General features: G+C 40.6%; 2 protein-coding genes across 11 annotated transcripts in view; both read right to left on the bottom strand.

Moving 5' to 3' along the window:
* LOC310827983 (integrin beta-1-like) overlaps positions 1-23,283 on the bottom strand; it is a 437,041-nt gene that overhangs the window by 27,681 nt on the left and 386,077 nt on the right. The gene's annotated exons all lie outside the window — the stretch shown is intronic.
* Positions 1-23,283, bottom strand: part of ARHGAP12 (Rho GTPase activating protein 12) — a 66,425-nt gene that overhangs the window by 8,279 nt on the left and 34,863 nt on the right. For 2 of the 10 annotated variants that reach the window (XM_083704778.1, XM_083704781.1), the window contains 9 exons: positions 20,980-21,060; positions 8,590-8,715; positions 5,857-5,925; positions 5,539-5,613; positions 4,180-4,241; positions 3,282-3,363; positions 2,398-2,499; positions 2,017-2,115; positions 31-133 (listed from right to left, as the gene is read on the bottom strand). In XM_083704778.1, coding sequence (XP_083560904.1) covers positions 31-133; positions 2,017-2,115; positions 2,398-2,499; positions 3,282-3,363; positions 4,180-4,241; positions 5,539-5,613; positions 5,857-5,925; positions 8,590-8,715; positions 20,980-21,060 — 799 coding nt within the window. Of the gene's footprint in view, positions 1-30; positions 134-2,016; positions 2,116-2,397; positions 2,503-3,281; positions 3,364-4,179; positions 4,242-5,538; positions 5,614-5,856; positions 5,926-8,589; positions 8,716-20,979; positions 21,061-23,283 lie in introns of all 10 variants that reach the window. The other 8 variants (XM_083704776.1, XM_083704780.1, XM_083704784.1 and 5 more) reach the window with 4 other exon arrangements.

Below are 23,283 nucleotides of genomic sequence, written 5' to 3'. Positions count from 1 at the left end.
CATAGGCATTTACTCTGAATTTAAACTTACAACGAAGTTTTTTGGAGTCTTTATGGTCCTTTTCTTTGTCCTGTTTTTCCACCCCAGGAGAATCTGGCACCTCATCATCGAATGGCTCATCAGACTCTACTGTCTATTGAGAATAAGAAAAGGATTGAATGTCTTTGTTGCTACCACGTTTAACAGCTCTTCTTTATTAGGATGATTTCAAAATTACTAACACAAGATTTAATGAAACTGATAAAATGATTTTGAAGCCATTTTCATTTTACAATGGAACATAGATTTCCAATGGACTCCCTATCCACATGGCATCTGTATATCACTTTTGCAAGCAGAATTTGCACTGCTGCGAGCAAATTAATCACTCTTGTTTGTACAAAGTATGACAAAGATGCAACACCGGTGTAATATGTACCGAAAATTGGTCTTGGTGGTTTCATACTCTGGAAACACCTGTTGGCAAAAGTCTTCGCAAGCAAAAGATCAGAACTATACAGTTAAGTCAACCTAACAAAGCTCTACTGACACTCTCGGCTAAATGTCTGACGCTGATGGAATCATTCAGTTAGTGCCAGGCAAATCTTGTGCAAACTGGGAAAGCTACTGGCAGTGTCCCAGTAAAGCTACGTACCTGGAGCAGGATGTTTGGGGCAGCATTTCAAGCAAACTGCCAGTTATTTTATTAGTAAGTAACTTAATTGTGTGACCTTAACACTGAAACACCATGATTCTCCAGTCCAAAATTCCTTCTAGGATTGCAAAAGCCAGCACTTTTCCTTCTCAAGTAAGTCAATCAACAAAATAGTTAACTGTCCACATTCACTGCTCTGAGCCCCCACAGATTTACTATGTAAAAGCCTAAGAAAATAGAAACTAATTTTCTAGTTAGAAAGCTATAAATCAGTTCTACCCTAACCTATTTCCTCTTTGTAAATCAGAGGAAAAATCATCTTTAACCCTGAAAATTCAGGAGGAATTCAGAGCAAAGGTACAAAAGGAACCACAGATATATGCATCACTCAATAGCAGTTCAGAGCCTACAGAAAGTGCAAAAACAGGTTCCTGCTTAAGAAGGTCCTTTTCTTCAGTAGCTAAATCAAATCTTTAACAGACCAAGCAAAACTGAAACACCAATAAATCTGTACAAGACATATTTGTCCACTTGGGACAGAACTGGTAGACATTTGAGTATTTCAAGAATCAATCTGTATATGCAGCAGTGAAAGTGACAAGATCATTAAGTGCAATGCCACAAGTTTATCAACGCCACATGCTAAACACTACTGCAGGGATTCCTTCGGAAATTGCAGAACTTCTCAATCCCAAAATAATAATGGACTGTATCAAGGGCCAAAGAAATGGTCCAAACAAGTCTTGAAGACCTGGCTGCAATTCAGCTCACACAGTATATACTTCAGGACATAAGCTAGAACTATGTCTAGTTCATATTCCACATAAACCATGAACTAGATAATGTTCCTTTTTGAATCTCAACATTTGAACATACTTTTATCAATATATTCTTATAGTGGTTTGCAGTCAACTAAACTTTACTGTAGACCCACTGAAATTATTGGCTAATTTAGGTACATTAAGCATTAGTTGGGCACAACCCTCAATTAGAACTACAACAATATCTTTTTAGTTTTCGAAAAATATATTCTGTGGTTATTTGAGGTGATGATTTTTCCTCTATTGGCCATAATAAAGATAATGATCTCACTAGCTTATTTTTATTATCATCATCTTATTCAGTTTTCCCACCCTTCATCCCAAAGGAGCCCAGGGCGGGAAACAAATCATTAAAAACATTCTAGAAACAATCCTCATCCACTGATGTGTCTCAAAATTCCAGAGCAAGTGCTTCTTTGGTCCTATATTGTGGTTTAGTTAGTTGTTTCAGGGTGAAGTATTCATCAAACAGTCAAGCAAGAGGTAGAAATTGAATGGTGGTGGGGAGAGCAATAACTTATGATGGTTTGCAGATAAAAAGTTTATAATCTAAGTACATACCTGGTTACTGATAGCAAAATTAAGAACTTTAAACCATTCATTTACTGAAATGTCATTATCCGACTGGATTAATAATTCAGTTCCTTGCCGTGTTTTCAGCTTTAAAATAAAAGAAATTTGGGCATTAGAATGGAAGTACGTATTTTATGTGTTGCTCCAAAATACCCGATTGCTAGGTCAATTACTATATTATACCCTATCTATTCTAAGAAAACCCGACAGTTTAAGACATTTATATGCCACTTAAATATTCACATTTATAAGTTATAAGACTTCTAAAGGTTTGTCATAAATATTTTTTTGTAAAATGCTTAACTCATTACCCATTTTTTTCTATGGTCATGTTAAGTACCCAAAATAAAGTTAGGCAAAAACAGTCACCTCAATCACATTCTTCTTGCTCGATTTCTCCTTAGACGCCCAGTCGACAAATGCACCCCTGAGATCCACTGTGAACTCTGGCTTGGATTGGTTGACCCCAAACTTCTGGAGGGAAAAACAAACATTGCCAATTTGTTTTTAGAGGGCTTCCCTGCCCCAGACATTGCACAACCTGCCCATTCATGCAATGACTGTTTTCAGCGTGTCCAATATGTGTGCAACTGGGCACACGTGCATCACGCTGAACTCAGAAGTTACCCAAAAAGTCACAAAAGGGAGTGGAGCAGCAGTTTGCAGGCTTTTTCAATGGTGTTTCAAAAACACACAATTTCACATGAACACATGATGCCTTAGAATGTAACCCCTGCATGAACTGGGAGTTGCCTGTATTATATTCCTAAATTCCCACCTTCAGTTGGTATCTGAAGAAGTGTGCATGCACACGAAAGCTCATACCAAGAACTAACTTAGTTGGTCTTTAAGGTGCTACTGGAAGGATTTTTTTTTTTGTTTTGACTAAATTCCCACCGCAACACTTGTCTCCACCATGGCCCTGTTGGCTATTGACGTTTAGTGGCCTGGACAAGGGGTCTACTTTTGTTTTGTCTTAACCAACCTTGGGAAATATGGGCATTTCAGATGGCTTGGGAGTGCTTACAAATCCCCATTTTGAATTCCATCAGTTTAAGAGAGTCACTTCTTTGTGCCATGGCTGTGGGCCACTTCATATAGAACAAAGCTTCTCCACTAGGTGGAGCTGCTCGTTTTAACCCCCACCCTGCAATCACTTGTACTGCATTGATGCACGGTATCTCCACATGGTTGCATTAACAGTAGAGATGTGGGGGAAGAGTCTGAAAATACAGTAACTTTCCAGTACTTACCCAGCTAGTCCCACCTCCTTGAGTCTTGGTAAACAATAACGAGGGACCTTGCAATACAGCCCATGATGACATCCAGTTTTTTCTGTAGGAGAGGTAGGCAATTGTACACAGTCAAGGAGATTGATCAAATAACTGAGACCACCCAGTGGTGCTTGACAAATGACCCTTTGTATCACTGTGTCTACTGGTATAGCTGTTATTGACAAAAGGCCAATTTGGCCTACTGAAATCACCGAAACAGGAATGCTACATAAAAGCAACCCTTTATTTTCAGACTAACTAGTCACATCAGGCTTGTCTGTACAGAGCTTGTCTGAGGCCTGGGGTGGGAATAAAGCTATAAATTCAAACAAAAAAGCAGCTGGCTCCTGGCAGGGGCCCCTGGCCAGCTGAGCCCTCCAAAGCCTGGGGCCAGTGTGCCCAGCTGTCCCCACCCCTAGCATGGGCCTGAGTCACAGTAGCTCAAACTTACAGCACACACTATATCACGTTTGTGCGTTGTATGTGCAATATGTAGTCAGGCTTATTCTATTTATTCTCTTACATTAAAATGCTCTGTTTAGAACCCTAACAGTTGCAAAGAGAGCCACTACAGATTGGCTTCAACCAATAATACTGCAAAAATGTTGTATTTATCTCACTTCCAGAAAACTTCCCCAGAAAATCCAAGAAACTTAAAATTGCTTTCCTAAACATGTTCCTTGTGGTGAGTGTGGCTGCAGGCTTTAAAATGCTGATCAGTTTCTTTAAGTTTCACTGAAACAGGGTTTCTTTGCATATAAATATGCTGACAAGTAACCCACTTGCAACCTTACATTGCTTTGATGATTGAATGTTTGCCTGACCAAATTTAAAATACCTAAATGTCAAAACTTAGAAGTGTGCTGGAGATACTTGCCTAACTTTTTTCCCATTTTCTGTAATCTTTGTCACATTTAATAATCCATACTTCTCTTGGTCCTGGGGAAGAGAACAAACGGAAAATCAGTTTTAAAAGCAGCTCATTATTCCTTTAAATTAGAAAATAATCTCTTTCCTTCCACAACTACTTTCAAGAAGAGCTAAATAGCTGACACCTGAACTGCAGAGACGTGGTTCCTTGAACTTAACATTAACAGCACAATCCTATATGTGTCTACTCAGAGGTAAGATGACTAAATTTAATGGGGCTCGCTCCCAGATAAGGGGGTATAGGATTGCAGCCTAAATGTGCTAAACCAGATTTTTAACTAACGTACCTATGCCACAACATTTTTTAAAACTGATGTAACCTACCTGCTTACATCTATTCATTATTTGTAGCCTAAAAACAAAACTTATATATTCTCAATATCAGAAGCATTTCTATTTTCACAGTTTATTCATGGTAAACAGCTTGCGCCTAAAAATTGTGTTTGCTTGACAAAACAGACTGCCAAATCCATCGGAAATGCAATGCAGTTGTCTACACCTGGTATTATCCGCACCTTAACGAATTGTTATTATTTATCAGATGCTATGTGATTTAGATGCTGAGCGAGTTTTTAAAACAAGAAATTCATTGAGATTCTTTACTGAGTCTGTTTTATCCATCTCAAGTAAATACTGATGATCACGCCTGACTACTGGCCATGCTGGCTGGGATTGATGGGTCACAGGTTCCCTGGCCTGATCTAAAGTAATAGTGTACAAGGGCATTTTGTAAGACTCGGCTGTAAGAACTCAAACTATACACTCTTCCTTTGTAACACAGATCTCAAAAGTATCAGGCAGACTTCCCTATCAAGGTGTGAGGAACTGCTAGTGACTGATGTTATCTAACTGGGTCACAGGATAGAAAGGAGAGCACCATTGACTGCAAGATGGAAAAGAGGTATTGCGTTTATGAATGTTATGAGGGGCCAACAAGGCTGCTTTTAAAAAGGACAAAATGCCTCCTTTAAGAAGGACTGGATAACACAACTACCTCCATTTTCTGCTGATCTATTTGCACACAGTGTTCTTATGAAGCTGCCTGGTTGAACCATGCTGGGGACATGACTAAATCCTATATATCTTACAAGTCAACAGAAGATATGCATCTTCTAAATACTGCTCTAGAAGCCGCTGAAGATGATTACATTGAGAAGGCCCAACACAAGAAGTGGCTTCAATCTCTTTCCTGACACAGAATGATCCACTATGTGAAGTGTAACAATGTTCGGCATACATTAACAACCATGGATTTGCCTCAGACTAGTGAGCTCAACAATCTGTGTATGACAATATTTATACTGACTGTGGCTTGATGCTTTGGTGAGGAAGGAGAATACTCATTCTCAGGAAAAGTGGTCTTCGAAGCAACCGGAGAATCCTAAGGAATAAAGATGTATTGAAATATTTATAACACAGAAATAAAGTAGAATCTGCTTAAGCTTTACAGAATTTGGACATAACAGAAAATGTGTCTGATACTGAGATACTGGAATGACAATGAGTTATGTTCAGATTAAAACAGTCATTCCTTTCATTAATTTTTCTAGTACAGTTTATTCCTTGCACAAATTTAATTATCTACCAATACTATCTATAGATAAATCATATGTCAGATACTAACTTGCTCATGGTGTGTTGGGAACAAATATGCAGGATTAGGCAAGAGAGGATCAGAAGAATTAGTTGGCAACTGTAAAAATACAAGAACTATTTTAATATATCATTATTGCTTCATAGAGTCTGTTATCTTGAACATAATAAAATAATGTATATTCCAATGTCATCTAATCAGAACTGATTTGCATCCTTAGAGAGTGTCAAGCTTTTGAATTATGCATAAATTATGCATTCCACACACATATCCCCCAAAATCTGCTAACTTGAAATATTAAGGAGGTTAGAAAGAAATTGGGGACATGTTTCCTGAAGGCAGGCCAATGATCATTCTTTGTTAAAAAGCAGAATACAATTCCTGCAGGGATAGCTGATACAGAAAGAATTGCTTTGTAGTGGAGTTTCTTTTCCTGTGTTGTTGGCAACAATGTTACTAAGAGAAATTCTCTTTACGCTTGAGGACAGGTTAAAGGTTCCTGAAATTCATACCTATCTCCTTCCAAAACTCTTGTTCAGTTTATTTGGTACTGAAAATATTTGTAAACTTGGGCATTAAAAAGCAATTCCCTGTATTTCTGTTATTAAGACATAAGCACCAACGCTTATGTAGCCAAAATGGCACAGACCATACACAAATAGAGAAGACAGGGCAGAAATGTACAAGAAGCCCGGTGAGAAAACCCTGAGAGAAGGACCCCATTAACCACAGATGCTAACTTGACTTGGGGTCAGGGGTGGAATGGAAAACCAGATCAGAGGAGGGCATGGCTGTGAACATGTGATCTCCAGGCTGCAACATTTGGTTGCCAGTTCCTTTTTTTATTTTTTTTTTTATTTTTACTTAAACCCCTTGCCATCTTTGGCCAGATTCATCTTTACATATTCTGTTTCTTAGATTCCTTCTACTAAAAATTGTCTTGAGGAAACTTATAGTATAAAAACATACAGTATAGGGATAGCAGCAAAAATGCATTTTTCCAATACAATTCTAAAAGCAGTACCACTGCCCAAACCCCCCACAATAGAGACACATACCATAACTACAACAAAGCAAACCAATTTAAACATCCAACAGAACAGACAAATGCCTGGAAGAAGAAGAAGAGTTGTTTATGCCAGTGCCAAGCAGGCCTCACTGGAGAGAGCACAAACGGGGGGCCACAACCCAAAAGACTCTTGCGGTCGTCCCGTCCCGTCCCATCCCCCTGCCCCGAGCTTTGATGACCTTATTGTCTTTTGCTAGGATATATCAAGGACCTCCTGTTCCCATATGATTCTGCCCAATGGCCATCTTTGGAGACTTTGCACCACTTACACTCTCTCACACACATGCAGTAGTGGTACTGTGGGAAACTGTAACACGGTGGTGGCCAAGCATGGCCCTCCAGCTAATTCCCAGTCCAAAAACAGCAAGAGGGCCAAGTTTGGCCACCACTGCTTTAACACAATTGTCTCTCATTTGTGGGTTCCACATTATGCAACCCTCTCCCTAGAGAAACATATCTGGCCTCTTCACTACTTCAGTTTCAGAAGACAGTTCCAAAAAATACTTTTTCATATAACTGCAGAACCAGAGGGACAGGCGAAATCTGCTGCTTTGCATTGGTGCCTGTTGCTTTACTGTCTGGTCGTCCTTGCTCCCATTGCTTTGTCTGAAATGTCTTTTTTATTGTTTGTAATCTTGATCTTACATACACTGTGCCTTGAGGTGTGTTTTTTAAGATACAAAAGCAGCATATAAATGACGTCTAACCAAATAAAAATGTTGTAGTTGGTGGCAATGTACACCAAACAATGGTTTAGTGCATCATGCACAAGCTGGAATTAGCCTTAGGAAACCTTGCCCCTCCCCAATCCTTCCATATGGCCAGAAGGTAGACTGTGTTTACTTTTATTTTCATTGAATATTGGCTTGCCACTGCATGCAAACCAAGTATCATGGTGTATAAGAAACTCAGGTTAATTTAACAAGCCGATTTCATAACTCATGGTCTGAAATTGGCTTTGTTTTGAAGCTGTCCAGACTTGATTATTAAATCATAAGCCAGGGAGGCATACAATGAGACAAGCTTTGGGGAAACTGAAAATAAACAATGATGAACTACTGTTCCTGGTCACACAGGAGGAGCAGAGAGAAGGGAAAACCACATGAACCTGGGGCTCCCTTGAGCCTCTTCCCAGCTCCTGCTTAACTATGACTTTGCATGACTTCAAAAAAATCAGGCCACTGAGCTCAGGGCAAGACATGAAAACTGCTGCTGGGAAGACAGCCGAGGTAGGAGCCCAATTCCAAAAGCTAGCAACTCCATTATCAGGGGTACAAGGCAGGTTCTGTACCACTGACGTCTTTAGGAGAAAACAAGTACAGCCTGTCATAGCAAAGTTTGCTTTAATAAGAGCACATTTGAAATAAATGGTTTTTCTGAATCTAACACAAAGTAAACAGTCTACATTAATGTAAGAAAGCAAACATAACAGTACAATAATTATTTTGCTGAAAACACAATTAGTCAGGCTAAGACTGCAGCCCTACACCCACTTATCTGGGAGTAATCAGTGCAACTTCTGAGCAGACAACTTATAGGATTGCACTGTATGTAACTTACAGGGATCAACCTCTAACCATTTTGCACCAGTGTTTTTCTTTTCTTTTTTAGTGCACAGTAAAACAGAAAATATACATAATAAATAATACATGACAACAGATCAGACTGCAGTATGTTCTTTAGGACATTCCTACCTTGTCATTAGTGTCCAACACAATTGAGCTGTGCCTCCATTTTGTTAAAACTATTGGTTCCTGTAGCCTCCTGTCCAGACTCCTGCTTTTAATAATCTCCCTTTGCTGCTGTGGTGAAGCATTAAACTATTAAAAAAGAAAGCAGAAGGAAATCCATACACTGTAAATGTATTGTACTGAAACAAAGGCAGGTGAAGCCCATGCAATCCACTCTTAGCTGCTTTCACATATACAAACCTGCAAAGAGAAAGGCTACACTTCCCGCCATGTGTCACCTCTTTCCTCTGAAATAGTCAACAGATGTTTGCCTAGGGGCCTGGGGCATTGCAGCATGCCCCAGCTTTTAGTCCTGAAATTATTCTACTGAATAAGGGCTCTGGAGTGCAATGGCCCCACTCGCATCTAGATATGAAGGATTTCCAACCAGCTACCTGAATATTCAGCAAAAGGTATTCATAATGCATGCCGAAGGGAATCTAAACCCAAAGCACTGTGTCAAGGCATGCCAGGGATGGAGCCATGCAGAACCAAGGATGGAAACACATGAGGCCCTTATATATCCCACCCACTATGGACTATTCAAGTCTTCATGTACACAAGTTTAATTTTAAAGGAAGCAATCTTACAGGAAGGGAAATAGCTACATAGAAAACTTAGCCTGATAGTTAAAAAATGAAAAACTGGAAGCAAGGAAGCCAGTCAACCAACTTTTGCAATTGCTACGTTTACATCAAGGCCTGGCAGCTTTTCATATTTGAAGGTATCTTAAGTAGCAGCAAGTAGTGCAGTTTCTCCTGTGCAGCTGTAGGAGGCACCTGCCATTTACTTATGTACAATTAAAGGTAAAGGTAAAGGTACCCCTGCCCGTACGGGCCAGTCTTGACAGACTCTGGGGTTGTGCGCCCATCTCACTCAAGAGGCCAGGGGCCAGCGCTGTCCGGAGAAACTTCCGGGTCACGTGGCCAGCGTGACATCGCTGCTCTGGCGAGCCAGAGCCGCACACAGAAACGCCGTTTACCTTCCCGCTGGTAAGCGGTCCCTATTTATCTACTTGCACCCGGAGGTGCTTTCGAACTGCTAGGTTGGCAGGCGCTGGGACCGAGCAGCGGGAGCGCACCCCGCCGCAGGGATTCGAACCGTCGACCTTTCGATCGGCAAGTCCTAGGCGCTGAGGCTTTAACCCACAGCGCCACCTGCGTCCCACCAATTACATTCATTTGTGTACAATATGTACAATTACATTCATTCAATGCCCTTTAAACATGCATGGTGCAGTCCTTTAGCTAATATAAATTTCAGATACAGCCCTTAACTGGTGACTAAGTTGCACACTCCTTGTATATAAACATATCTAGTGGAATAAGCTTACAGGGCCTTAATAAACCACCCTGTTTAAGCAACTTAGTTGAAGGGATGATTTGGAAGAAGCAATTTCAGGGCAGTAACCTAAAATGGCACATAATCTAACAAAGAGTAATGCAGCAATTTAAACAGACTTCCTCTTCCCTCTCTAACTCTCTTCCCCTCCTCTTCTTCTGTGCCCAGCCACCCTCCTACCTCTTTTGTATGTTAGGATGTCTTGCTTAGTCTGTTTTTTAAAAAATGAATAAAAATTATCACAAAAAACAAAAAGTTAGCCTCAAAGAAAGGAGTAACGTGGGTCTTGCTTCACATGCTACAGGTTGCATCCAATGAAGACTTACGTCAGAGTAATTCCAATGAAATCAATGGACTTAAGGCAGCCATGACAACTAGTCTCAATATGTCTGTTGTCAGGATGACTTCATTGAACGCAACCCAATGTATTAAAAGTTTTTGAACATTTAAAAAGTGCAGCTGTTAGAGTTGCCATGTGTCCTCTTTTTTCCAGGACACATCCTCTTTTTCAGGGGTAAAATTTATGTCTGGGTGGATTTTTTATATTTGCAAAAATGTCTCTGGCTATACTTTCTGGATGAGACATAAACATTAACCAGTGGTTGAAGACTTGCTTTCCTCTTCTCCTGCTACCCTCAGCAACATCACAGCTTCTATAGCCTACATATAGTAGGGGTATTTAAAATGAGTTGTCATAGCGTCCTTTCTTTTGCTCTTCAAAATATGGCAACCCTAAACTGGTCTCAGTCTAAATCAGTGTTTCTCAAACTTGGTTCCCCAGCTGTTGCAGGACTACAACTCCCATCATCCCTGACCACTGGTCCTCCTAGCTAGGGATGGTGGAAGTTGTAGTCTGGGGAACCAAGTTTGAGAAACACTGATAAACCAATGGAACATGATGATTTTCCATGCAATTAAGTATTTAATTTGACCTGGGAAGAAGTGGGGAGGGGATTTATGTAACCTCGCCCCCACTGCCACCATTGTTCAATACAGTGGTACCTCTGGTTACAAACTTAATTTGTTCCGGAGGTCCATTCTTAACCTGAAACTGTCCTTAACCTGAGGTACCACTTTAGCTCATGGGGCCTTCCACTGCTGGCACGATTTCTGTTCTCATTCCTGAGGTAAAGTTCTTAACCTGAGGTACTACTTCCGGATTAGCGGAGTCTGTAACCCGAAGTGTTTGTAACCCGAGGTACCACTGTATTAAAAGTGAACTAATTTATAGGGCTACTGGAAGTTACCCTCTCAGCACAAGATCCCAACCTATAACAGTGAACTATACTACAGCAGAGGACAGCAAGTGTGGCAGGAAGTTTCAAGGACAATAAAAAAAAAATTAAACATTTTAATTTGCAGAATATGGATAGACAGCTTTTCAGAATCAAGCACTGCTAAGAGTTGTTTCTTTTTGTTTTCCAATGTATTTATCAATTTAAAAAAATGGTGTGCTATGAGCAAATTTTTATTCTGAAAGTGTGGCCCAGAGGAAAAAAGTTTGAGAACCAGTGCTCTTAAGAGTCTGAGCTGCAATATTAAAGGTGTACTATGCCCCCGGGCATTCATAAGCCACTTTCTCCCTTAGGGGTTTTGTTCCCTTGGAGTTTTCCTTTCAGATTTTGTGTGTCTGCAGGTATTTTGCAAACCTCCAGGGTGCACACACGCATAGCCCAAGCCTGCTGATCCTCTCTCTTGTGTGGGGATGTTGTTATTTTGAATGCACAACTACACACATGGGAAAACTCAAATCTGTATTAGAATGCTATATAAACAGAATTCTGAATTGTGAAGGGAGGTTTCTTTGCCATTAAATCAGTGCAGGGAAAGGCAAGGCAGACTGGAAATGCTGAAAACACTCCCATATTTGGCCGGAGAACAATCAGTAATTTTTTTTTACATGCAAAGTAGAGAAATTAGAATCAACTGAGGTTTTTTATGTTAACTTGCATGTTACTGGAAAGTATTACATTTCTTAAGTTAGGCAAGTATATCCCACCTTTTTATGATAAGATATACACAATGTTTCTTATAAAATAAAAATATGTATACATTATAATGATCCTAACAGCAAAACAAAGAGTGTAAAAAATGATATTATGATAACAATGTCCAGAGACAGCAAACTAAAATCCATATAATCATAGGCTCGGACATTTTAAAAATGCTGTCATCATAAAATGGTTTTAAGTGCCTATTTAAATAATTAAGATAATTAAGATAATTAAATAATAAATAAATAAATATTTATTAAAATAAATAAATCATCATCATCATCATCTTTGTGTGCCTCCTCTAAGAGAGGTCCAGAGGATGGCAACATGAGAATGGGCCTTTTCTGCAGTGGCTCCCTATTTGTGGAATGTTTCTCTTTCTCTTTGGCTGATTAACATTCTATGTCCTTTAAAATGTGTTGGAGGGAGGAGAGTTATTGGTTTGTGTTTTTTGTTTTTATTATGTGTTTTGTGTTCTCATTTTGTACTTTCATGTTGTGAACACTCCTGTGATCTTTGGATGAAGATAATAATAACAAAAAAGAATTTGAAGCAGGCAAAGAGGGGACCAAGCTATTCAAGGAAGGAGGGAAACGCTATTCCATAGTTCAAGTGCCACAAATGAAAATGCCCTCTCAGAGTTATATGAATTTTAATTTCGTTTTCGCTCTCAACCATTTCTTCTCTTGAATTCTTTGATTGGAGGACTCTCCCCTGTGGCATAACTTCAGGCAAAATCTTTTATTAATACCCAGCAACACTACTGCAAAAATCAATCTAGACACACTCATGTTTTTCCTAAAACATTCTTTCTGAGTATAACTGCATATAATTTACAGTTCTCTCACTTAAATAATTTTCTGAAAAATCTCTAGAGAAGTACCACCATTCACTACACTGAAATAGACTGGGTTGGAAGGTAGTTTTGGAAGGTCCCACAATGCTCCAAAACAGGAAGAATCAGTAAAAATTTATTCCTCCCCCCCCCCCTTCACGCAAGAGCAGCAGCATCGTGTAAGTGAATTTCCACTTATGGGAACTTGAGATCCAACCCATTAACATTATGAAAGGATGAAACAATACAGAAGACAAAGAGAAATACCGTATTTTTCGCTCTATAAGACGCACCAGACCACAAGACGCACCTAGTTTTTGGAGGAAGAAAACAAGAAAAAAAATATTCTGAATCTCAGAAGCCAGAACAGCAAGAGGGATCGCTGCTCAGTGAAAGCAGCAATCCCTCTTGCTGTTCTGGCTTCTGTGATAGCTGTGCAGCCTGTATTCGCTCCATAAGACACACACACATTTCCCCTTACTTTTTAGGAGGGAAAAAGTGAGTCTTATACAGCAAAAAATACGGTACCTATTCCTCTCAACCTCATGAACAGAACAGGCACATAAAGTTTCTGAAATAGGGCAAGAGATACCACATCCCAGAATATATCCAGACTACTCATAGCCTGGTTACTTTGGGAGGGTGAGGGGTTACACTACAGCTGCCACATGCTGAGCAGTTCACCTTCACAAAAAGAAAGCAACTGGAAAAGAAACCAGAGGGAACCCCAGAACTAAATGAGGGCTCTTTGGAAACCTGAAGTGAAGACTGCCTTAAGTCTTTGGTTTAATGGTCAAGTGCTATCTCTACACAGACAGAGCATGCCTGCTTATGGGTTTTTATAATATACAACCTGTCTGCTTTGAGAAGCAGTCAAACTGGGACAGATGAGCTTTTTGTGTGTGTGTTTTTTTAAAAAAAAACCTTGTTACTTCAACAGCACACACCCTAAAATAATACATAATGTAGAATATGAAGTAAGGTAACTGAACTACACGAAGACTAGAAATATATTTTGTCAAGATGTGCAAGTCCTATAATCTGAACAGGTGCCGAACTGGAAGGGATGGAGATGATATGAGGGCACAGCCACTCTTAAGGGAACATTGGCATGTGCTAGAGAGCAGCAACTGACAGGATGGATGCAGTTAGAAGATCTGACTGTCAAGGAAGTATTTCAAATACAAAATCCCAGTGATGCGTCAACACAGAAGGTGTATTATAGTATAGTAAAGTGGAAGGCTGATCACCGAAGAATTGATGCTTTTGAGGAGACTCTTGAGAGTCCCATGGACTGCAAGAAGATCAAACGTATCCATTCTTAAGGAAATCAGCCCTGAGTGCTCATTGGAAGGACAGATCCTGAAGCTGAGGCTCCAATACTTTGGCCACCTCATGAGAAGAGAAGACTCCCTAGAAAAAACCCTGATGCTGGGAAAGATTGAGGGCACAAGAAGAAGGGGACAACAGAGGACAAGATGGTTGGACAGTGTTCTCGAAGCTACAAACATGTGTCTGACCAAACTGCGGGAGGCAGTGGAAGACAGGAGTGCCTGGCGTGCTCTGGTCCATGGGGTCACAAAGAGTCGGACAAGACTAAACAAGTGGCTCCAAACCATCTGAGTTGAGCCATGAATTCACTAGATGGTCTTAAGCAAGTCACCATCTCTCAATTCCAGCCTTCAGTCTGTAATGTGGGAACAGTATTTTAAAGAATTGGGGGTTTTTACAGGACTGTTTTAAGAATTGCTAAGGCTATGTCTGAAGCAGTATATGTTTGCTATGAACTATCAATTTGCTTAGGCGATAGGAGATACCCCATGTGTCCATATGGATTCCAAACCATGCTGAAATGGGTAGTAACATTCTGTGAATTAATTCAACCCATGCAATGCCACTTACACTGTTATTCATGCCTACAAACTTTTGGTTAAGGAGTTCGGGTGGGGGAGTGGAGGAAACAGAACCAGTCATGTGAGGAAAGATGCACACACATGTTACAGAATAGCTATCTTAGTCAAAATTAACAAATGAAATTACTCTTGGGGAGTCATGTTCTATGCTGTTTGTAGGAAGGTGAATAAGAAAGGTGAAGCCTATTTTTATTCTCTAGTTTTCTGATAAAGTAGCCAGATTAAGAATTGCAAGGGGGAGGACTATTATTTTACAGATGTCTCTGTTTTGGGCATTGCATAAATCATGGGGTAAGCACCCGTGACTCACCTGTCTGCGGTAGGTGGGGTTTGAATTTCCCTCCGTTTTCCCCCTCAGCTAATCCTCTCCCTCTGCTGTGAATGGCTGCAGAAGGTAGACCGTATATGAGCCTACAGTACATACAAAAGATGCCTCCTGCCCATGCAATACTTACGCAATCAATTAATCAAATCTGTAGTAAGGCCACACAGAAAGACACTAGTGTCATACTGGGCTCAATTACATTGGTCCAAGTAGGCAATATTTGAATTGAATAACTTTGCAACTCATATGTTTTGGAGTACAGATTTACAAAAATAGGAAGGCTCCTTCTATAGCAGGCTTTCCTGATGCTACAAATCATAAAAGACAGGAGTGGCAGCTGAGATTTTATACAGCAGAAAAAGTTGGTACCATGGCTTACAGATTATTTTCCAGTCTATTCAGAGGCATTTTAGTCCAATTCCATTAGGCTGGTATCATAGGTCAACATAATCCTACTGTGGTACAAGCCAAGCCCCTCTATAAACCCTTTCCCTCAGAGTACCATTCTTGAGGTACCACTATGATAAAAAATTGCTTACTAAATCTAAAATATTACATGGCACTTCCACGTAAAATAATGGATTGCTGTTCCAACATTTCTACAAAGGTGCATGAAGACTTTTCTGCTATTCCTAGGCTCTTAATTTTCCAAATTCATTCCGAAATCCACTGGTAACAAACAAATACAAAATATCAGAATTAACATTAGAAGTGTTCTCATTCCAATGCAGAGAGCACAGAATGTGACAGTAGTGATATTCCTGGAACCTTCCCTAGCATTCATCTCTGTTATTAATAAGCAGATGAAAATAGTCAAGGCTGTCTGTAAATTAGCATGAGGGGGAAATGGATAACAATCCTAGATGTATGTGGCATAACTGATTTCCACCCCTTCCCCAATCAAATCACTTAAGTGTTTTTCTTGCATTAATTGATCCAGTACATTTGGTTGCAGACTAAAGTTGGCAGCTACGTTGCACGCTGAGTATTCCTTCTGGCTCTCAACTCAGGCTAGAAACAAAGAACTTGGTTCATTTCTTATTCCTCTCCAAGTCTGCCTTGTCTAGGATAAGGGACATGACAGGGAAGACAGAGATATCTAGCTTATGCGTATCATACCTCATTCAGTTAGTTGTAGAGCCTGATGAAGAATTTTCAGTTCCCCAAACCTAGTACTGAATTCAAGGAAGCTATAGGCATTAAGAAGAGTGCCACAAATGTCAGAAAAATTATCCAAATTAAGATTTGCCAGTATCATTAAGAGAAAAATCCAATCTTGTGTCACTTAAAAACACACACAAACACACATAGCAGTTTGTCAAAGAAAATCAGCCCCTATATACCGTACTTTTCGCTCTATAGGACGCACCGGACCATAGGAGGGGGAAAACAGGGGGAAATTTTTTTTTATTGTTCTCCCCCTCTAAAACAAGGTGCGTTCAAGGTGCATTCACCTAAAGCCTCCGGAGCGCAGCGGGAGTTGGCGCTGTGCTCTGGAGGCTTCAGGCGGCTACCTTGGAAGCTTGGAGAGTGAGAGGGGTCGGTGTGCACTGACCCCTCTCGCTCTCCAGGCTTCAGTGAAGGCAACCCAAAGCCTCTGGAGTGTGGCAGGAGTTCCCGCTGGGCTCCAGAGGCTTCAGGTTCCTTTCGACCTGCTCTTTGGGGCTGGCAGGGGGAAGCGCTGCTTTCCCCCACCGCCAGCCCCAAAGAGCAGGTCGGGGAACAGCGCAAAAGCTGCACGCAGCCTTGCCTCTGCCCCCCGAGCTTGTGGGGCTGGCGGTGGGGGGAAGCGCTGCTTTCCCCCACCGCCAGCCTGAAAGATCCCTGAAGCCTTTGGAGCGCAGCGGGACCTCGCGCTGCGCTCCAAAGGCTTCAGGTTCCTTTTGCTGACCCAAAGCCTTTGGAGCGCAGCGTGAGTTCCCGCTGCACTCCAAAGGCTTGAGGCTTCGGGGACAGCATTTGTAGCCTCCACAGGGCAGCGGAGTGAAGGCACCCCACTGCCCTGCGGAGGTTTTGCGCAGCTAACCCCAAGCTAGAACAGTGAGACAGAGCGCTACACAGCTCTCAGTCTCCCTGTTCTGGCTTTGGGCTTAGCTGCGCAGCCTGCATTTGCTCTATAGGACGCACACACATTTCCCCTTAATTTTTGGAGGGGGGAAAGTGAGTCCTATAGAGTGAAAAATACGGTATATTGAGTCTCAGCTTTTAATATATTAGTGTATGGGCATGTCTTTAAGTTAACATTAAAAACCTGACAGTACCAAATTATCAAAGGCTTTTCACCAAAGGCTTTTCTTTCCTTCTGCAGTGTTAGCTGGCAGTTTGAGAGGAGTTCCCTACCAGGACAGACTTTGCTCATGTGCTCAAGACATCGATTCTATAAAACATATTTTGCTGCACTGTGCAAAATATGAGCAAGACAGGGCCGAACTGATATTACCCTTGCTGGTACCTTTCCTGGGAAAATCAGAGGCTCACTATGCCAGGTTCCTATTGGAAGACCGGACAAATGCTAGAACATTAGCAGTGGCAAAGTTTTTATCGGTGGTTGCAAGAACCAATGATCCCTATATTCTGAACAAAATGCTTGTTTAACCTGGAGGTAGGCTGTATGAATTGTGTATTGCTCTGTAATGATTTGTTGGGTCTCTGGACCGTAATAAAGACTGATGAATATATCAGTGGCCCCACGATGATTTTAGCTTATAAATTTTATTGTCTAATGTTTCAATTTGTATATTAAGGACTTTCTATAGCTTTGTGCAGATTAGGTCATGTTTTGATAAAGTAAATGTTTCAAGTTTTTATATCAAACTAGTATATATTTTATTGAATGACACTGCATACATTGCAGCAGCCTTTGGCTATAAGCAATAAACTTGACTAACTGACTGAGTCTCATCACCTACACAACAAGTGGCATTGATCCTAGTAGTCTCAAGTGCAGTAGCATGACAATATTTCATCACAATACAAGGAAGCTCTGCACAAAAATGACCAATATGCTTTTCAGAAATGAAGAGCTCTTCGGCCAACACTGAGGTTGAACCTGTTGCATGGTATCTGTTGTTAGGCAGCCCAGGGTAAGCATCCCAGAGTGACACACATTTATTTCCAAAGCTCATAATCAGCATTTTGGACAGAATCAAAACCAATGAACCAAAGATGCATGTCAAGAAGAGGTAAAAGACTGGGATATGGACCTAGAAAATGGACTGGAGGAGCATGGTTTAGTTCCATGTCTGAATATAAACAGTTCTGAATGATAGGAGATACCTAGAGATGGAGTGTAACTAAATAACTTAAAGTGTTATTCTACAAAAATGATACATTGTGCCCCTTTCCCCAAAAACCAGATATTTAACAAAATGGTTTGACTTATGACCAACTATGCTTACATGCCTGAAATTCCAGCCTTTTGCTAATGATGAAACTATACAATCATATCAAAATTGAGCCAAATTGTATCCTCAATACACATATCAGTAAAACACACCAAAATCTCAGGCTCATCTTCTAACAACAAGATGTAACTGTTCTGCAATTATAGGGCTGGGAAAAATTTTTCTGGCCTAGAACTTGGTCTACGCTGTACAAGGCTTCCAATGGAAAGGCCTGGCCGTGCAAACTGCTATGCACATTGATGTCAAATATTTTAATGGCAAAGGATTGAAGCACAAACTCTGAAAGCAGACGTCTCCAATGCCTTGAAGGATTTGGGGCCATATTTTGAAAACAATGGCATATAAAGCCTAAAGTTTTCAATTGTTTCCTGCATTATTTTGTCTCTCAGAGACCTCTCTCATGCCTTTTCTTAAATTTGGAACAGCTTTGCCACTCAACGTTCTTCAAATTAACATTCTCACGTCCCCATGATGTTCTTCAAAAACAGACTTTCCTGCACTGTAATTATGGATGCATCAATATGCTGGGAAAATGTGAGAAGAGAATATGCTTGCTCTGAAGTTAGTTCCAAATATTTTAACTTCATTTAAGAAGGAGTCAGCTTCATTACCTCTAGGATCACAGAGGCAAAGGAAACACAATTCTCCCAACATCTCAATGAATCCATAAGCACATTTGCCAATTCCTATTTTCCGTGCACTATTCTGGTTCGTATGACTGTTCCCTTTGCTTATGGTTTTGCTGAAAAGCAGCTCTTTGCAGAGTCAATATGCCTTATTTCAAGGTGTTTGTCCACTTATGTGTGCGGGTGGGGGGGGGGGAGATTACAAATAATAACTGGACTCTTCAATAAAATGTTACAGTGTATTCGTGTCACTTGAGGGTGCAGCTGAAAGGTTTGGAAAAAAGTTAGCATTAAAGCCAAAACTCCCTGTTCTAACTTGGATCTTATTTCATGTGACGTTTTAAAAAGCATCAATAACTGATGTTCAACCAGTGCACATGCACATCAGTAGAGCATGTGGCTTCACCATGCATATGAGTACTGAATTTGCCCTGGCCAGCCAATGCACAGCTTTGGCCTGCAGTATTAACAGTGGAATACACTGCACAGCTGCCCAAAGTTCAGAGTACCACCTCTCTCTAATAATAGGCATTGCAGACTTGTTGTATGCTACTCTCAGCTCAATCTCCAACTCAGGTATAAAAGCAATGGGGAAATACTGCAGGGTTGTTGTGAGTTGCTTTCACAGCATCAACTCAACCTGGAATGCCTCTAGACAAAACTACAGGACTGTTACAAGCCAATCAGAGACTACCGTATTTTTTGCCCTATAGGACACACTTTTTCCCCTCCAAAAATAAAGGGGAAATGTGTATGCGTCCTATGGGGCGAATGCAGGCTTTCGCTGAAGCTATCCGCAAGCCTGTTCTGGGGGCTGGGGTCAGGGGAAGCTCGGGCTTCCCCCGTCCCAGCCCCGCGCCTGGGGGGGAAATAATTTTTTTTCTTTATCCCCCCCCAAAAAAAAACTAGGTGCGCCCTATGGGGCAAAAAATACAGTAATTTGCAGAATTCAATTAACTGCACTGCAGGGCAGTCATGAACTACACACTCCCAACAACTGCCCTTCCTAACAGCAATTTGCAAACGAGGTGCATTAGCAGTTTTTGTATTAGCAAGTTTGTTTAAAAGAAAGAAAGAAAAATATTTCACACTAAATAAGCAATGAGTTAGAAAGAGCAGTGACTCTCCTTCTAGCTACTACCTTGTGGGGGGGGGGAGGAAAAGCAGGTGTCCAATTCCTGCCACATTAAGTCTTGGATTTCTATGGATGACTTTCACTTCTGTCCTTGGAGACATTTAAAAATAGTTTGCCATTGTGAACTAGGAAGTGACCCACCCAGACATTGAAATGATTGCCTCTAACTGACACTTTCTCAATCTTCTTTCACAATCTCTTGGAGGGGGAAAGAGAGGAGAGAAATGAAGGGAAATGCAGCCAAGGAACAGATGCCGAGGAGATACAACCGTCTACCTCCCACTCTCCTCCTCGCCCCATGTGTGTTCCTTGCATTCTCTCTCAGCTATAGCCTCTCCTGCCAGCTGATCAGCAGGGTCTGGAAATCTCCTGGGCTGCTTCAGCCCCATCTTCCAGTTCACTCACAGCTTCCCGTCAGTTCCATTTTCACCCTCCCTTCTGGTTTTCTTTCTCAACTAACTTAATGTTAGCAAACATGTTCAGTCCTCAATGGATCTGGAAGGAGGGTGGGGAATAATACTTTTTTAAAAAATTCTAAAAAATCTTGGGTTCCCACTATGCCTGGGGATATTCTTATTGAATGTGGGCGTGCCTAAGTTCTGGGGCAGGCCCAACAGGATTTTTGTTTTTTGCAAAATCGGTTTCAAGAGGATTGCCAAATAGCAGAGTACACATCAACACCTATTCCAGAGATATAAAAAACCATGTGTTTTGGGATGAATTGCAGCAAGATACAGCTTTTGATCGAAGCTGGAAACATTGTTTTCCTTTGGTTACTCACTTTTGGCAGTGCCCATTCGGACCGGGATCCATCTGCATTGTAGTAGTATGGCCGACCTTGTTCATCAACATGCTTTATCCACTACAGAAACAAAAGTTAATAGAATACTTAATACAAAAAAACCCCAGATCTTTAATTTATAAATATGTCAAATGGGAGAACAGAAATACTTCAGATTCTGAGCCCCTCCAAACACACAGACAGAAAACCTCTATTTTTATATAGCCAGAGCTGGTTATAAAGATCCATGGAATCACACCCGGGAATGGGGGGGGGGGTGTTAAAAGGCCATCCAGCCCAACCCCCTTAGTCCAGGAAATCCAGAACTAGAGTATTCCTGAAATATGGCTGTCCGATCAAAGCATTTTTGGTCACATACCTGGAACTATAATAAATGTATAGTACACAGTATTTTGTTGCCACAATTAATTTAAATTGTAAGAAATAATAATTGTAATGATTTAAAATTCTGCTTCATACACATTTAAGTCCCATGGTTTCTAAATAAGAACAACAGCTTTTTTACAACATTAAACTGGTTCTTCTCCCTACTGTCAACTACAGCAGCTCCATTTTTGAAGACATTCTAAAAAGAGCCATATTGTTATTTTATTCAAAATAGGGTTATTTTGCATGTGAAAATCTTCTGCCTTAGGCAAGAACCCTATAAGAGGTGGGCTAACTTTATTTTTCCATAGTATATATATATTTTTTACTAAAACCCCTATCCCACAGCATTTTAAGGTAACAAAGTAGGAGTGCATGCTTCAGAACAATTCACAGTTAAAGGCATAACTAGCCATGTTACACAATCCTGAATAGACACTTTTTCTTAAGAACATGAAAAGAACAAAATCATACCACGTTTTACTGAGCCTAACCTCTTTCAGGAGAATCCCAGAAATCAGGAGGCACTAAGCAGTACACCAAAATAAAAAATCACCCACTTGTCCACAAAGGCATAACTGTCTAGCTTCTACATATTCTTGTTGTAACACAAGGCATTCCCATACTCCCAATAGTCAAGTGGAGTGCTTCTGCAATCAAGAAGAGCTCCACAAGGTATGCATTTCAACAGAGGACCAAGTTCTTCACTGAAGTTAAAGTAAAATTCATTTTCTCTCTCTCTCTCTCTCTCTCTCTCTCTCTCTCTCACACACACACACACACATCACATTAGGACATACAATTAACAATAGTTTCCCAAAGGATATGATCCTAAGTGCATTGATTTAGAAGTCTTATTGTCTGTAATGGTGTTTTTAGGTGCAGCGTTGTGACTCGTGACTATCATATAGTACTAGGAAAACTTAATCTTGCTTAACATATTAAAGGAAAATTGGATGTACATTTCATTCTTTTTAGTGGAAGAACAGTTTACTGTAGGCTAAATGCCCAACTATTATAACTGAAGGCAATTCTCCACTACCTGAATAGTTATAACCAAGCAAACAACAACAACCGCCCCCCACTGAACACACTGCATCTAAACAGAACAACGCTTTGGAGGAGAGGAAAGAGGAAAATCCACAGGAGTCCCTGATCTAAACAGTATCTCAGAACTCAGTCTCTCACATAGCTCTTCAGATATATCCATCATTCAAATGCAGCACAGCTTGTTCTCACAGTATTTTGGGAGGTGGGGAACAGAATGAAAAGCAGGAACAATGTCTGCTGAGTCTGAATAGAATGGCACACACACTGGAACTAGATTTTGCTTTTACTCTCTTTTCTACTCACACTGCTAGAGGGGGATAAAAATGGGGATCTGTCAAAACAGCCAGTATCTGTCCAAGGGGACAACAGCAGCATAGAGCTCTATTCTGGAGGCAGCACATGGCACAGCCCCATCCCCAAGACTCTCCACTTTCAGAGCAAGAGACCTTGGTTCTGGAGACCAAGTGTGTCACCATTTTCCTCTCTTTTGTAGGAGGAGATAGTGAGTGTAGTTTGTCTTGCCTTGTGGCTAGTGTGACCAGGCACACAGTTGTATTCGATGATGATTTAATATAGAAATCTCTGAAGTTTTAATCATTATGCTTCTCATAATTCAAATATTGAATTTTATAGATGACATTAATAGGATAGTAATCTGTTTATTCCAGCAGGGAGGGGAGAACTGCATCTCCTTCAAGCATCATTTTTAGAGTTACTTTTTGTTAAACAAACATGTAACACATTAGGGAGGGAAAGCAGCTGTTGATAATGGGATATTATGCAGTCCACAGACAAGAAAATTAATTGAAGTTTATAACTTGCCAAACATGATACAGTACCGGGTTGGTAATACATATTCAAAACTTT

The sequence above is a fragment of the Podarcis gaigeae genome, assembly GCF_964106915.1.
Source record: "Podarcis gaigeae genome assembly, chromosome: 12".
In the NCBI taxonomy this organism is placed as follows: domain Eukaryota; kingdom Metazoa; phylum Chordata; class Lepidosauria; order Squamata; family Lacertidae; genus Podarcis; species Podarcis gaigeae.
This window is presented reverse-complemented; position numbering and strand designations above follow the sequence as displayed.